Below are 16,388 nucleotides of genomic sequence, written 5' to 3'. Positions count from 1 at the left end.
GCTACTTTAGAAAGTCCCCATGGTAGTAGTGTCCCCCAGATTGGATGACTGAGAAAAGAAGTTTTTGCTACTTACGTCAAATCTCTTTCTCTGGATTCATCTGGGGCATTGCGTTCCCTCTCTTTTGCTCTTCTGCTGGATGTTGTTTGTTTGTTCGTTTGCTCCCTTCCTTGGGGCTTTTGTATTATACTGAGGATATCAGGGGTTGCAGAGGAGAGTAGTCGGCAGAAGTTCAGTTGGTTAATTATTTAAGTGCCAACTCCGATCGCCCTCATACAACCCCATGGTGTCCCCCAGATGAATACGTAAGTACCAAATTCTTCTTTTTGTAACCTAATGTTGTGATAATAATGTGATTTATTGTTTTCTGTATATATGCCAGATGCTTCCATTAATTCTGAATTATTTCTGTAATCACACCTGTTGAAGTTCATCCCCAAAATACATAGATGGTTTTGCCCTTTAGTCCCTTAAATAGTGCTCTACCTGGTTAAGTTGACGGTGTCCCAGTTGCTTTTTTATGCTACTCTGGATATTACTGTGTTCAACAGTCTTTGTATCAACAAAGAAAGCAATATGCCTGTCGAATTCAGGATTTTGCTTTACTTTCATTTGTATGTATGATTAGTATTCAGCTATTTTCCCCAACCTACTGAATATGTAATGTTGTAATTTTCATGTCTTAATTCTATAAAAAGCAAAAGAAAACGCTACCATTTTTTTTCTTGCTATTCATTGTCCTCGTCTTTTTTTTCCCCTCTTTTGTTTTTTTTTGTCTACAAAACAGGGTAATGCGAGAAATATTTTTTAATTCAAATGGACTAAATCAAATTATGGAGCTTAATTATTTGGATCCTCTGAGGTGTTTCTGCTTAAAAATATTTGAGACCCTTATTTGCTATGGAGGACAACAAACATCTCTTTTAGACATTGATTGCGGTGACACAAACCCAATTGTTTTGGAATTCCCTGCTCATCTTTTAAAACCCCAACAATGCTTAAATGTTTCTCAGAGCTTATGTAAATTCTATAGCGATCTGAAAGAAGCCTGGCCAAAGAAAAGAGAGGATATCCATCAGAAAATGAACACGATAAACCTACTTCTCTGTCTGGCATTTTTGAGTGTGAGCAAAGATGCAGAATCTGACTTTGAATCTGTCAATGAGTCTGAGGATACGTCTGGTTATGACAGCACTGCAAGTGAACCACTGCACATTTTACCAAAGCTGAATGTTGAAAGCTTGGTCTTGCCATCCCCAGTACAAATACACAGAGCAGTGGACATTTGGTCAATGTGTTATTGGCTTTACCTGTCAAGTTCAATGTTCCAGAAACAATTTTACAAAATTGGTGGCTTTGATGTGTGTTACAGATTGGTCCTTATGATAGTCCAGGACTTTTCTAGCTGTTCTGAAGATTTTAGCAGTGTAACTCATTCAACACCACGATCTGAAAAATTAAATCAAGTTGTAGAAGAAAGTTTTGGAATGGAATCACGTAACAATGAACCCGCAAGTCAAGATTCTTTATATAAAGAATTTAACTCAAGTAATCAACCTCAATTTGCAGTTCCATGTGCTACAGCTGACACTTCAAGATTGTTACCTGTCCTCAGAAATGATGTTGAAGAGTGGTCACTTGAGGCTGTAAAATTGTTTGAAGCCTTATTAGCTATTTGTCTCCATAGTGCACGCAACAGCCAACTGAAAATAGATTTGGAAACATCTCAGGTAACGTGTGTTTTTTGTTTGTTTTTCAATAAAAAAATTTAATGAAATGCAGGATATTTCAATTTAGACTTTTTCATCTATAAGAAAACATATTTCTTTGAACAATTATATAACCGTAAAGACCTTGTAAAAAAAACACAAAACAAATGTGACATGAGTACTTGTGGTAGGCAGCAACCTGAATGTGCCCATCACACACACGAAGTTGTACATCCAATACTTAAAGTTACGATCCCACATACCATTCTGCACATACTCACTGATTTCTTAGTCAGTGAGCACTGTATGTGTAAACAACCTCCTTTCAGTAGGGTTTGTTGTTTGTATTTTTTGGGGTTGTTTTAGGGTTCTGTTTTTTGATACATGTATGCCCAGGGCCTGATTATGGGTACTGGCCACCCAAGGCTAAAACACCCGTAGCGCCCCCTTCCTCAAATCATTAAAGGAAAATTCGGGAGTATTATCCAGCAAACAAATTAAGACAGGTTCTCTTACATGTTCTTGCTGTTCTTTCTTGCTTGTTCTTGTAGCTTTGTTGTTTAGCTGTCTTCAGCCATTTCATCACACCCCAGTTGCCAAATCACGATGCCCCTGACAATTTCGTCACATGCTTCCCAAGTTAATTCGTCACCTATCCCACAGCCAATTCATCATCCACCTTAGCTCCCCCTCATACCTTCCACTTGCAAATTTATAACATTAGTGAAAAGGATGTATGCATAAATGTCTTAGCCTCCAGTGGCCAATTCATGCCCCTCTTCCCCCCAACCATCCAATCACTGTGCCCCTTATCACAGTGCCCTCTCACTACACTGTGCTCTTTATCACACTCTGCCCCCCTCAGTCACACTCTGCCCCTCAGTTCACTGTCCCATTGCAGCACATTTTGCCCTCCTTCAGCACACTCTGCTGTCCCCCTTATTATACTATGCGGCTATGCCCCTCAGGGCCAGTGCAAGGTCTCTCCGCGCCCTAGGCAAAATTTCAAATTTTCGAATAGACAGCCCTAGCATGTCCCTTCATCACACATACAGTATATGGATAAAAGTATTCGGATGCTTGACCATTACACAAACAGGGACTGTAATGACTATGTATTCAAATACATATACTTTAATATGGAGTTGGTGCCCCTTTTTGCAGAGATAACTGCTTTCAATCTTCTTGGAAGGATTGCCACAAGATGTTGGAGTGTTTCTGTGGGAATTTGGGCAGCACAGTGACTTAGTGGTTAGCACTTCTGCCTCACAGCACTGGGGTCATGAGTTCCACACCGAAAAGACCATGACCTTATCGGTGTGGAGTTTGTATGTTCTGCCCGTGTTAACGTGGGTTTCCTCCGGGTGCTCCGGGTTTCCTCCCACACTCCAAAAACATACTGGTAGGTTAATTGGCTGCTATTTAATTGCCCTTAGTCTCTCTCTGTCTGTGTATATTAGGGGATTTAGATTGTAAGCTCCAATGGGGCAGGGACTGATGTGAGTTCCCTGTACAGCACTGCGGAATTAGTGGTGCTATATAAATATATAGATTATGATGAATTTGTGCCCATTCATTCTCTAGAGCACTTGAGGTCTGGCACTGATGTTGGACGAGTAGGCCTGGCTCACAATCTCCGTTCCAGTTCATCCTAAATGTGTTCGATAGGGTTAAGGTCAGGGCTCTGTGTGGGCCAGTCAAGTTCTTCCACACCGAACTCGCCAAACTTTGTCTTTGTAGTCCTTGCTTTGTGCACTGGGGTACAGTCATGTTGAAATTGAAAAGGACCTGCCCCAAACTTTTTCCACAAAGTTGGAAGCATAGCAATGTCCAAAATGACTTGGTCTGCTGAAGCATTAAGATTGCCCTTGACTGGAGATAAGGGGCCTAGCCCATACCCTGAAAAACAGCCTCATACCATTATCCCTCCTCCACCAAACTCCACAGTTGGCATAATTCAGTCAGGCAGGTAACGTTTATTTGGCATCCGCCAAACCCAGACTCACCCATCTGACTGCCAAACAGAGAAGCGTAATTTGTCACTTCACAGAACATGTTGCCACTGCTCCACAGTCCAGTGTCTGTGTGCTTTACACCACTCCATCCGATGCTTGACATTGGTGATGTGAGGCTTGCATGCAGCTGCTCGGCCATGGAAACCTATTCCATTAGGCTCCCACTGCACAGTTTTTGTGCTTACATTAATGCTAGTGGAAGTTCAGAACTCTTCAGCTGTGGAACTAGCAGAGGTTTGGCGACTTAGCAGTCGTTGGCACCACTCTGTGATTTTACGTGGTCTTCTGCTTCGTGGTTGTTGTTCCTAAACGCTTCCACTTAATAATAATATCACTTACAGTTGACCGTGCATCATATCACTGATAGCCTCAAGGAGGTGGGAGGGGCGGCTCCGGGTGCACATAGTAGTTACAAAAAAAAAATGTTAAAAGATGCTGCTAGCGCTGCGCTCCCCAGGTCCCAGCGTCCAGGCTGCAGCCTGATCAGCCTATTGGTTGATCAGGCCCTGTGCATGCCCAGATTTGCTCTGAGACATTGTACAGTTTCAAAAAATAAGTAAGACTGTCATTCAAAATTATTATGCTTCTGCTTTAAAACATCCCAGCAAATTTTGGGGACGATCTTGCAGCATATCTATAGTAATAGGTGAGGAATGTTTCAGTACCTGGGATTTTTCTCTGTCCTTCATTAACAAACAAACTAGCAAGCCAAGTAAGATACTTGAAACAAACTTTTTTTTTTTTTTTTTCAAACTGACATACAGCATTAACAGAAGGGAAACCTTCAATTATTTTTACCTTTTTATTTATAAAGCACTGACATATTATGCAGCACTGTGTATTGAGGGGATCTTAACACAAACAAGTTGCATACAGTGAAATGAAACGGAAGATAAAAATGGCCCTGCCCAAATGAGCTTACAATCTAAGAGGTATGAGGAACACGTGATAAAAAAGGTAGTGGAGTAACAATTGTAGATGCTGGTGGGAAAAGTGTTTCGCTATTTTTATTCAGCACTGTTATCAGCTTCCAAAAATAAATTAGTCTTAGGAGACTGGTATTTCTGTGCTACCACCGCTGGTGTGCCACGGTTTACCTTTTACATTGAACATAAATGACGAGGCTTTACCAGATGTAAAAAAATCACGTAAAAAATCTCTCTAAGCTACGTTCAATTTATAAATGCCATGTTTCACAGTGCCACGATGCAGTGTGAGGCTTATAAATGCCATGTTTCACAGTGCCTCAATGCAGTGTGAGTCTTATAAATGCCATATTTCTCTATCATCCAATGGGGAACACTGGACCATGGGGTATATAGTCTCCTTCAGGAAATGAGCACTTTAAATTATTCTAACAATTAAATGCACCTCCCCATCCTGCAGGAAGTCAGTTTTTTAGAGTGCCCTCAGGACAGGGTTTTTTTTTCTTTTTGCTTGGCTGCCTCAGCAGCCTGTTTCATTTATTTATTTTTATTAGAATTTTTAAGGGCAAGCAGTCTTGAAGGGCTATCTGCAAACAGGAGCTGGAAAGATGTGTCATGTAGACACAGTCTGCCGCAACCCTGCTACACAACGTGGGATGTCTCCCTGGGTCTTGCACCTCTTGGGCCGCAGGATGTAGCTGGGTGGCCCGGTCCTGCCTCCGCACCATCTGGTAGGTAGAGCAACAACAGACCCCACTGGGAGGTCGGCAAGGTAAGTCCTCCTTTCAAGCATCGGGAAGGGGATGTTAAAAATTTGGTCAGCTTCTGTCTGATGGGGCCTGAATACTGCTAAGCAAGGCCGCTGCAGAGCCAGGGCTCCACTTGGAAAGCAGGGTCAGGTGTAACCACCTCATCAAAGGTAGGCCCGCACTAGGAACAGTCGCAGCACAGGGGGGCTGTCCTCCAGGGCGCTGGCTGTTGATGTGCTGGACTCCGTGGGGAAGTGTATAAAAGACCCCTCTACCATGTTATTCACATCCTCCCCAACTGATTTCAGCTGTGTTCTGAAGATCAGTCTAAACCAGTAAGTTTGATAGCAAACACTGCTGCCTCTTTACCTGCTCTTTTCCTTATCATGGGGATAAAGAGAGTCCTGGGGGAGGGGGGGTGCAGGCCCAAGTAGCATCATTGAACTCCCCTCCCTGACTGATTTCAGGTGTGTACTGAAGATCAGACACTCCCATGAGCTATACACTCCCCCTAACTTATTTACTCTCCTCTGTCTCTACAGCAGCAGGTAAATACTGCTAGCTAGAGTGGGATTGAATTGGGTTTGTTTGGTATATTTCTGCAGAGTTTTGTGTAGTGATACCTGCTTCACTGTTTCATGTTGTGTACAATGTATTTGCTGGTTTTCCCTGATCTTTTTCTCAGCAGATTGGATAAAGAGAGGTTTCGAACTACATGACCCCCGGGGCGGTGCAGGTACAGGTAGCATCATTTTCACAATCCCCCCTGATTTGTGTCTTTTGATACCTGGTTCACTTTCCCATATTGTGTAGTCTATCTTTTTTTCTTTTTCTTTTTAGGCTGGATAAAGAGAGGTTTTTGCATACTGGGTTCCGGGTGAAGGTACAGGTAGCATAATTTGCTCTCTCCCCTGACTGGTTTTGGGTGTATACTGAGTATCAGTCTAGATCAGACACTGCAGTTCAACTCTCCTCTGTTTCCCGCAGCAGGTAGTTACTTCTAGCTGTAGTGGGATTGCATTGGGGATGGTGTAGTATATTTCTGCACAATTTACTGATGAGCTTATTGCTGTCTGTTAATATCTGGTTCTCCTTTTCTATATTGTGCACTCTGTATCTGCCTTAGTTTATCTTCCTTGCCTGTCCTGCTAAATAAACGGAGGTCTCGGATGGCGAGGCTTCATCTGTGGCTTGTTTTACTTATGTAAAATATCAGGCTGTGACCAAGTGGACAGTCAGAAAGGGATGCCTTTGGAGAGAGGCCAGCTGTCATACGCGCTGGCTGGAGTCACCTCTGGTTTGGTGGAACCAGCCTGGGCTAAGGCAGTAGCGCAGTCTAATTCTGCCTTTACCCAGCAGCTCGCTTCACGTCCACTGGTTGCAGAAGAAGGGACCTGTCCTTCCATCAATTCCACTGAATCGTCAGTCCTGTCTTAGTCTGGTCCTGGAGAGTGTGGGTTTCTGAAGAAAAGGGTGAGGTAGAGCAATCGAACTTCCTTGTTTTTACGCTTACTCTACAATATGTTATGGAGTGGATGATTCAGTGTGGACAGTTCCCAGGTACGTAGGACAGTGGGTAGTCAGCAGATTCTGCAGGACACTGTTTAAAAGAAAGAAAGAAAAAGCAGTTGCTTTCCTTCCTGAATCTCTGCAAAATATTGCTGTGCGAGTCGCGGACCCAACTAGTACATAGGTTTAGGTTATATGCAGATATCGGACCATTTATCACTTACCAGAGTAGGTTGCAAGGAAATTCCACCCAGGGGGTTGCTTCTATAGCACTATTGTCTATTGCCACATCTATTCTTATCCACAAATACCACAGCACTTAAGAATGGTACAGACAGAAAGTTGAGACCATTCTTAAAACTGTTAGTGGCTGGTGGCTTTACTTAGACCCATTTTTAGCTTCACATTGGTTCAACTATACCGCAGAAAAGTGGCCAGAGCAACTCTTTGCAGACTTGCAGTCTGGGTGGCATAGGTCTGTAATGGCGACCGTGTCGGTACATTTTTGGAAGGAATACGTATACAGTGTTCTCCCCAGCACCTATTTCCTGGGTGCTCCACCCGGCTGTTTTTACTTGCCACTCAGCTCTTGGAGCGTAAGAGAGTCCTGTTATAATAGAATAAACCATTGGTTCTCCTATTAGAACAGGCACTATGTGAGCGCTACAGCGAGCAGTGTGTGTTAGACCACTGACCACCAGTCTGACTAGTCCTGGCAGGTGAGGGCAGTTACCTTCAAAATTTTTCAGTATTGTTGCAAAGTATTAAACTGCCCCCACCTGGCTACTTCTTAGTGTCACCCAGCTGGCAAAATTTTCTGGGGAGAACGATGGTATATCTGGGAACACAGCCATGGATGCTGGTCAAACCGATGGCCAGAATTTTATCTTGATGGTCTCAGCTTGCCGAGCCAATTGGCTTAATGCTTGGGAGGCAGATCCAGAGTCAAAAAGACTCTGGAGTCCTTGTCTTTTACAGTGATCTCTATTTGGGGTTGACTTGGATAAGATTATTAGCCAGGCGACAGGTGAAAAAGTTTCTAATGGTATATCTGCCAAGAGCACAGGACTCTTGGTTTCAGGCCTTTTCGTGTAGTGGTAAAGGCACACGGGTCAGGAATCGCTTCGGCAGTTCCCGGCTCCTCATGGAGGACAACAGGCGTGTTCCACTAAGATGCCATCAGCCAGGTCCCCTCAGTATAACAGGCTGCATGATGGACATTCTGCCCACACACTGAGGCAGTTGTTTGTGCTTGTCTGCTTATTTATAGGGATCAGTGGTTCAGTTCTACTTCAGATTCCTGTGTGAGGGTATAATTTCCTACCTTCTCACTACCTGTCTCCCTGGGTACCAGCTTTCATTGCCATGTGGGTAGCCAATCCCACATTATTTACAGCGGGTCAGATTTTCTTCCAGTGTTAGAAAAGTAGAGTGGGCAGGGCCGTCTCTTCCATTAGGCACGATGGGCAGGTGCCCAGGGGCCCTGCAGGCAAGGGGGGCCCGTCCGAATCCTATTTTTTTTAAATACTTACCTTGCGGTCACATCAGCGGTGATCCGGCTCCCTCCCTGGTCCCCTCTTCCCCTCTTCCATGCTGTGCTCGCAGTGAATGCTGGGCGTAATGTCACGCCCAGCATTCACTGCAACCACAGCACCGAAGAGGGCAGAAGAGACTCAGCGGCGCGGAAAAAAGAAGAGGATCGGACTTAAGGTAAGTTAAGGGGGCCCCTATATATATATATATATATGTAAAAAAAGTGATTATATATATATATAATCACGTTTTTTTTTTACATACATATATATTTTTTTTACACACACACACACACACACTATATATATATATTTTTTTTTTTAGGGGCCCGGTACACTGCATTGCCCGGGGGCCCATAAAATTGTTAAGGTGGCCCTGGGAGTGGGAAGGGTAATCTTCCCAAAAGCGGTTTGTTTTAAGGTTTCAAATGGATTCATTTAGCAGAATGATCCTCGGGACACTCAGCACTCATGTTCAGATGGGCATAATCGGACTAACAGGGAGGCTGTTGGCTCTCAGATGGACGCTGCTCATCGGTAGGTTTAGATGGCAGCATTAACAGGGCCTGTCCCCTGGCTATGTAAGATTGGACAGTTGGGACAACAGATGCTTTCCCCTAGTGCTGAGGGTCTGTCTCCTTTCACTGTCTGTCCTTGCAAAGGTTCCGGTAAGTGAAGTAAAGTGAAGTAAATTAAGAGCGATGCTAAACGCTCTAGTTTAGGGTTACCTTCTGTCATGGGGAAATCCCATGCAGATTCAATTAGACAATGCTACCATAGTGGCATACGTCATGATCAGGGATATACAAATAGCTCTTTTGCATTAGGCTTCTAGAATTATTACTAGTTCCTTCCCTCTAATGGTGATGCTTCCCGCACCCTAAAGGAGTAAAACAGGATGGAGTCCAGGTGCAGTTTTGGTTCCAGACTGGCGAAGCTGGTCATGGCAGAAATTGGCACAGCTGGCTTTAATGGTGTAATTGGTGAGCGAGCGTCTTATAGACGGTGCAGCATGGGGCTTCGACTGAGCAGTTTGGTCGGGCAGCCACGTGGGGCTCTGTCCGTACCTTTACAAGTCTAAGGATGTTAGGTTTGGGTATAGGGTGCTGCGCACTACAACTTTGTGAGCGTACCCACCTGAAGGGAATAGCTATGTCCCCATGGTCCAGTGTCCCACATTGGATGATAGAGAAAATTAGATTTTATACTTGCATTAAATCCTTTCCTCTTAGTTCATGGGGGAGACTGAGCGTCCGCCCACTTAAGCTCTAGTTATCCTAGCAAGAAGTTGACCAAATTTAAATGTTTCTTTTTAAGGGATTATTGTTTGTTTCTGGGGGGTTTGGTAGTAAAATAACGGACTTCCTTTAGGATGGGGGAGGTGTAAGAGAGTGGAGCGTTTAATTGCTAGAATTATTTAAAGTGCCTATGTCCTCTATACCCCATGGTCCAGTGTCCCCATGGGCTAGAAAGGATTTAACGTAAGTATAAAATCTCATTGTCAAGCGGCGTTCCCGTAAATGCTTGCTTAAATTCAGATCTGTTCAAATTATGTATTTTACGTAAGCATTATACTAAATATAACATGTAGGCCGTGTAAACGTGAGAATAAAACATAGGTTGAATATTGTGGAATTATTTTATTTGTGTATTTAGGTAAATAGATAATCATCATAAAAACAAGCCTAAATCAATTAGGCTAGCTTGTATTAATAAGATTGCTTCCTAGACAGGCAGAGACATTTTACTGGATTAATAGATTTAAAACTCTTCAGCCAAATGCATTTAATAAATCAATAGATCTGCTATCTGCGCTCACAACGTATGTCCTTCCTTCTTTTTTCATATTATTGTTTTGCTTTTTTTGTTCATTTTTAATTTAAACTATACAGTCTTTGTCAGTGGGATCACTGTCCTTGTTTCAGGGATGAAATTGTTTCTCTCATTTATTGTTTGGTTCTGGTTCTGTCCTGTGGGGCTTGGTTAGTAAAATAACTTCCCTGTAGGATGGGTAGGTATAAGAGGGAGGAGCATTTAATTGTTAGAGTTATTTAAAGTGCCCCTGTCCTGAAGAAGGCTTAATACCCCATAGTCCAATGTCCCCCATGTACTAGTAGATCCAAGCTGAAATAAATATAATATCTACTATATAATATACTATTAGATTAGGTGTTCATCTGTTATTATATATCCGGTTTAGACCGATTATTGGTGAAAATTTGGTAGCCTATTTCAACATCTTGCGAATCTTCAAGGTCTTTCCAGTTAAAGAAAATATGAATCTGCTCCTGGATGTGCAAACAGGTTGTCATCTTAAAGGTGCATATAATTACTGAAACCTTTTTATATGGCAATATTTGGAGAAAGAGCAAATAAAAACATTGTAAATTCCTCATATTACCTAGAACTTGCACTCAATCAATAAATATACACCTTACACCAGGGCCGGACTGGGACTAAAAATCAGCCCTGGCATTTAAAGTACACAGGCCCACCTCAGTACCAGCATAAAAGAAACCATGTGCCGCCGCGCAGCGGGGGCGCCGAAAAGGGCCTGACCACATTGTGTTGTGGGTGTGGCCAACATGTGGCATTGATACATATATTATAATAAAACATTACATTTATCACGCCCTCCCAGCCCACTGGGGATGCTTCTGGTGCTGCTGACATCCATAAGGGTGGGAACTTCCTGTAGAGTGAGCAGCGAAGCTCTTTGTCTCACGAGATTACCAAATCTTGTGATACTTAGAGCTTCTCGGCTTCCTCTGCAGGCTGTGTCCTGTCCGGGAACTGAGAGCAGCTATCAGTTCCCTTCCCCTAACATGCTGCATTAAGGCTCAGGGGGCCCGTGGTATTTAAGACAGCAGGGCCCCTATTATGTAACATGGTTATCATTTTAGAAAAATACACAGGCAATACTGTGTGCACTACTGTTAGAAGCACACAGCTTTGCATTCACAAGCAGTACAGTGTGAAGCGGGACATACCTCCCAACTGTCCTTGCAGTCAAACCAAATCCTGACTTATACCCCATTCATACTGCTCCAAAATCCCGGGTTTTTGCCGGGGCGAGCTCAAACGACCCGGATCTTGGTGCAGTATGAATGGTACAAGTCAAAAATCCCGGGTCTAAAAACCCGGGTCTTCAACCCGGGATTTATCGAGGGGTAATTCCCGGGTCGGGTCGGTTTTTCAAACCGGGTTGCACAGAAAACAAGCTGATTGGCTGTCTGCCTGTCTCTGGAGGATGATGTCATCGGTGGGAGCCCGTGGAAGTTTCGAGAAGGAGTTTAGGAGAAATGGTGGATGGTGGAGTGCAGATCAAGCTGAAGCAGAATTGGAGTTTGTTGGAGAAAATTGCTTTTATTTCACTGAAAAAGTGTGTGATGAAAAGTAATGTGGTAAACAATCACCACCCACTTTTGCATCATCTTTATGCGTCAAAAAACCAGTCACCTTTCAATGACATCACTATTTTTCAGCCAATGAAAACTGCTCTGGTGATGACTCCCACAAATTGCCAGGGCACAGACTTGTGCAGTATGAATGGTGTCAACCCGGGAAATTCCCGGGTCCGAGGTGCAGTATGAATGGTGTTTCTGAGCTGGGACGCTCCGAGCCCCGGCAAAAACCCGGCTTGAAAAACCTGGGATATTGCCGGGGCGGCAGTATGAAAGCGGTATAAGTGAGACAGTCACCCAAATTCAGGACTGCCCCACCAGATTCAGGACAGTTGGCAGACTGTCCTGCTCTCTCCTACCTGTCTTGGTCACTTTCACCACTTGTAGCAGCTGGTTTCTTTAGCTCAGTTCTTTCTTGTCTTTATCCTGGAATATTGGATGCCCAATTCTGAAAAAAATGGGGTACATGAGATTTAGAAAACTCCAACTCACGTTTTATAATTAGGCCTCCCTCCAGTCCCCACAATAATAATATTCACATTTAATAAGTATACCTATTTCCCTTCAACCAGCCCCAACATTAAATTAACAATATACCCATTTACTCAAAACATATTTCCCTCCCTGCAGACAGTCCAAGCAATAAATTAAATAGCATTAAAGTTTAATAAATATAGCCATTTTCCACAACCAACGACAGCAATAAATAATTCATATTCACATTTAATAAATAGCCCTCCACCCCAAAATCAGCACCATATTCAAGTGATAGCCCTAAACCACCACCTTTCCTCACATATTCTATTAAAATACTGCGCGCACAAACACACTAATATATACATGCCCCCACACACACACTAATATATACATGGCCACACACACACTAATATATACATGGCCACCCACACACGCACTAATATATACATGGCCCCACACACACACACTTATATATACATGGGCCGTCTTTCCCATTGGGCACGCTGGGCAGGTGCCCGGGGGCCCTGCAGCCCAGGGGGGCCCTCCGGAGGCAGGAAAAAAGAAAACCCTAAAAAAAAAGAAGAAAATACTTACCGTGCTGTCAGCTGGCGATCCAGGTCCCTCCCCGGTCTCCTCCTCCGTCGCGCTCTGCAATGGATGTCGGGCGGGCGTGATGACGTCACGCCCGACATGCACTGCCAGCCCGACGGAGGAGGAGACAAAGGAGGGAGCCGGATCGCCAGCTGACAGCACGGTAAGTATTTTCTTCTTTTTTTTTTTCAGGGTTTTCTTTTTTTTCCTGCCTCCGGAGGGCTGCAGGGCCCATAAATATAATCATTATTTTTTTATATTTGTATATATAGGGGCCCCGGTGCACTGCTGTGCCCGGGGGCCCAAGAGGTTCTTAAGAGGGCCCTGCATGGCCCCCCCCCCCACACACACACACACTAATATATACATGGCCCCACACTCACACACTCACACACACACACACTAATATATACATGGCCCCCCACCAGTGAGACGCAGTGACGGCCAGCTTCCCTCCCCCCCAGTGAGACACAGTGACAGTCAGCCCCCCCCAGTCAGACACAGTGACAGCCAGCCCCCCCCAGTCAGACACAGTGACAGCGACAGCGACAGCGACAGCCAGCCCCCCCTAGTCAGACACAGTAACAGTCAGGCCCCCCCCAGTCAGACACAGTGACAGCCAGCCCCCCCAGTAAGACACAGTTACAGCGCCAGCCAGCCCCCCCAGTCAGACACAGTGACAGCCAGCCCCCCCCCCAAGTCAGACATAGTGACAGTGACAGCCAGCCCCCTCCCTGTCAGACACAGTGACAGTGACAGCCAGCCCCCCCCCCCTGTCAGACACAGTGACAGTGACAGTCTGCCCCCCCAATCAGACACAGTGACAGTGACAGCGACAGCCAGCCCCCCCTAGTCAGACACAGTGACAGTGACAGCCAGTCAGACACAGTGACAGTCAGGCCCCCCCAGTCAGACACAGTAACAGTCAGGCCCCCCCCAGTCAGACACAGTGACAGCCAGCCCCCCCAGTAAGACACAGTTACAGCGCCAGCCAGCCCCCCCAGTCAGACACAGTGACAGTGACAGCCAGCCCCCCCCCAAGTCAGACATAGTGACAGTGACAGCCAGCCCCCTCCCTGTCAGACACAGTGACAGTGACAGCCAGCCCCCCCCTGTCAGACACAGTGACAGTGACAGTCTGCCCCCCCAATCAGACACAGTGACAGTGACAGCCAGCCCCCCCCAGTCAGACACAGTGACAGTGACAGCCAGCCCCCCCCAGTCAGACACAGTGACAGCCAGCCCCCCCCAGTCAGACAGTGTGACAGTCAGCCCCCCCACCAGTCAGACAAAGTGACAGCCAGCCCCCCCAGTCAGACACAGTGACAGTCAGCCCCCCCCCAGTCAGACACAGTGACAGCCAGCCCCCCCTAGTCAGACACAGACACAGTGACAGCCAGCCCCCCCCCAGTCAGACACAGTGACAGCCAGCCCCCCCAGTCAGACACAGTGACAGCCAGCCCCCCCCAGTCAGACACAGTGACAGCCAGCCCCCCCAGTCAGACACAGTGACAGTGACAGCCAGCCCCCCCCCCCAGTCAGACATAGTGACAGTGACAGCCAGCCCCCCCCAGTCAGACATAGTGACAGCCAGCCCCCCTCCAGTCAGACATAGTGACAGTGACAGCCAGCCCCCCCCCCAGTCAGACATAGTGACAGCCAGCCCCCCTCCAGTCAGACAGGGTGACAGTCAGCCCCCCCACCTGTCAGACACATTGACAGTCAGCCCCCCCCCAGTCAGACACAGTGACAGCCAGCCCCCCCCCAGTCAGACACAGTGACAGCCAGCCCCCCCCAGTCAGACAGTGTGACAGTCAGCCCCCCCACCAGTCAGACACAGTGACAGCCAGCCCCCCCAGTCAGACACAGTGACAGCCAGCCCCCCCCAGTCAGACACAGTGACAGTCAGCCCCTCCCCCAGTCACACAGTGACAGCCAGCCCCCCCTAGTCAGACACAGACACAGTGACAGTCAGCCCCCCCCAGTCAGACACAGTGACAGTCAGCCCCCCCCCCCTAGTCAGACACAGTGACAGTGACAGCCAGCCTTCCCCCGGTCAGACATAGTGACAGTGACAGCCAGCCCCCCCCAGTCAGACACAGTGACAGCCAGCCCCCCCCCCAGTCAGGACATAGTGACAGTGACAGCCAGCCCCCCCCCCCCCCCCCCCCCCCAGTCAGAGACACACTTACCTTGTCACCTCGCTGCTTGGCGGGCAGTGTCAATGTGAAGTGCGGCCAGTAATCACATGGGATGCGCACCACGTGACAGGTGCCGTCCCATGTGATCAAAATCACATGGCCGCACTTCACATTGACACTGTCCGCCGAGCAGCGCGCAGTGAGCTGCGCTGCTCGGACGAACATCCTGCCCCACTGGATCGGCCCAACTAGCCATCGGCCCTTCTGGCATTTGCCAGAAGTGCCCAATGGCCAGTCCGGCCCTGCCTTACACCCTACAGAGCTGATATGTAACTGTAGACTATGGAAAAGTTTTCATGTCCAAAGTTTGGTAAGCAGGAAAGTTGGGCACGAAAAACGTTTACTTCTACTGCTGCAGCAATACTTGATGAATCCACTAAGTAATGCACAAAAAGGAAAGGGTTGAGTCTTCATAGCAGGCAGCAGGCGTTACTTATACACCATGGTAGTAGTGGTGGTGGGAGTTTGTAGTGAGCATAATTGTTATATTTTTGGGAAATAAAATGTATATTATTATACTGTTCCTGAATCTTTTTTTGCCACCCAAAATGTGTAGAACAGATTCCAGCAATACTTCACATACATATTTACATACAAATTAAAATATCCTGCAAAATACTTTTTGTGCCCCCATATTCTTTGGGGAAATGACATAGGTCCTTTCTTTTATTTCATGATACATACATAGTACTCAGAACTCTACATTAAAGGTATGTATGTTTTTGCTTGCAGTAGTGAGAAATATGAAGAATATAATGGCATGATGCTGCAAAATATATTGCATTTCCGTGTAAAAAGAATTATCACAAGCGAAAATGGGAAATTTAATTGGTCCCTATATAACAATTCAGTTCCATTGGGTGTCCTTCAAAATGTGAACAGTAGATATTTCTTAAAGATAGTACAAACATACACTACACATTCCAGTGCCCCTATCCAGACAAGATTTTCTAAAAGAACTTTGAATTAAACCTGTGTGCTGATCTAAACGTAAGACCCTTAGTTTTTTGTACTACTGGGCAATTGGTATTTAAACAAACTGAAAATACTTAATGCTATAATTATAGCAAACCTTTTTTTCCTTCTAGAGTTTATCCATTCAACACCTATTGCTTGAAATTCAGGAGCTTCTTGCAAAATCAAGAATACTTCAAACAAACCTTGCCCCACATATTTTTGATTGCCTTCTCCGTATTGCTGTGTCAAATATTTCTTTTATGTCTGATCATTTTGAGGATCAAAAAGAAAAGGTAAGGCTTCAGTAGTTTAGACAAC

The 16,388-nt window shown here is 45.6% G+C and overlaps 1 protein-coding gene across 1 annotated transcript in view; it reads left to right on the top strand.

Moving 5' to 3' along the window:
- Positions 1–16,388, top strand: part of LYST (lysosomal trafficking regulator) — a 461,445-nt gene that overhangs the window by 43,586 nt on the left and 401,471 nt on the right. The window contains exons 6-7 of the mRNA XM_075200948.1: positions 788–1,730; positions 16,202–16,363. Coding sequence (XP_075057049.1) covers positions 788–1,730; positions 16,202–16,363 — 1,105 coding nt within the window. The remainder of the gene's footprint in view (positions 1–787; positions 1,731–16,201; positions 16,364–16,388) is intronic.

Source organism: Mixophyes fleayi, chromosome 3, assembly GCF_038048845.1.
Source record: "Mixophyes fleayi isolate aMixFle1 chromosome 3, aMixFle1.hap1, whole genome shotgun sequence".
NCBI lineage: Eukaryota > Metazoa > Chordata > Amphibia > Anura > Limnodynastidae > Mixophyes > Mixophyes fleayi.
The sequence above is the reverse complement of the archived record's forward strand: the minus strand, read 5'-3'. Positions and strand labels throughout refer to the sequence as shown.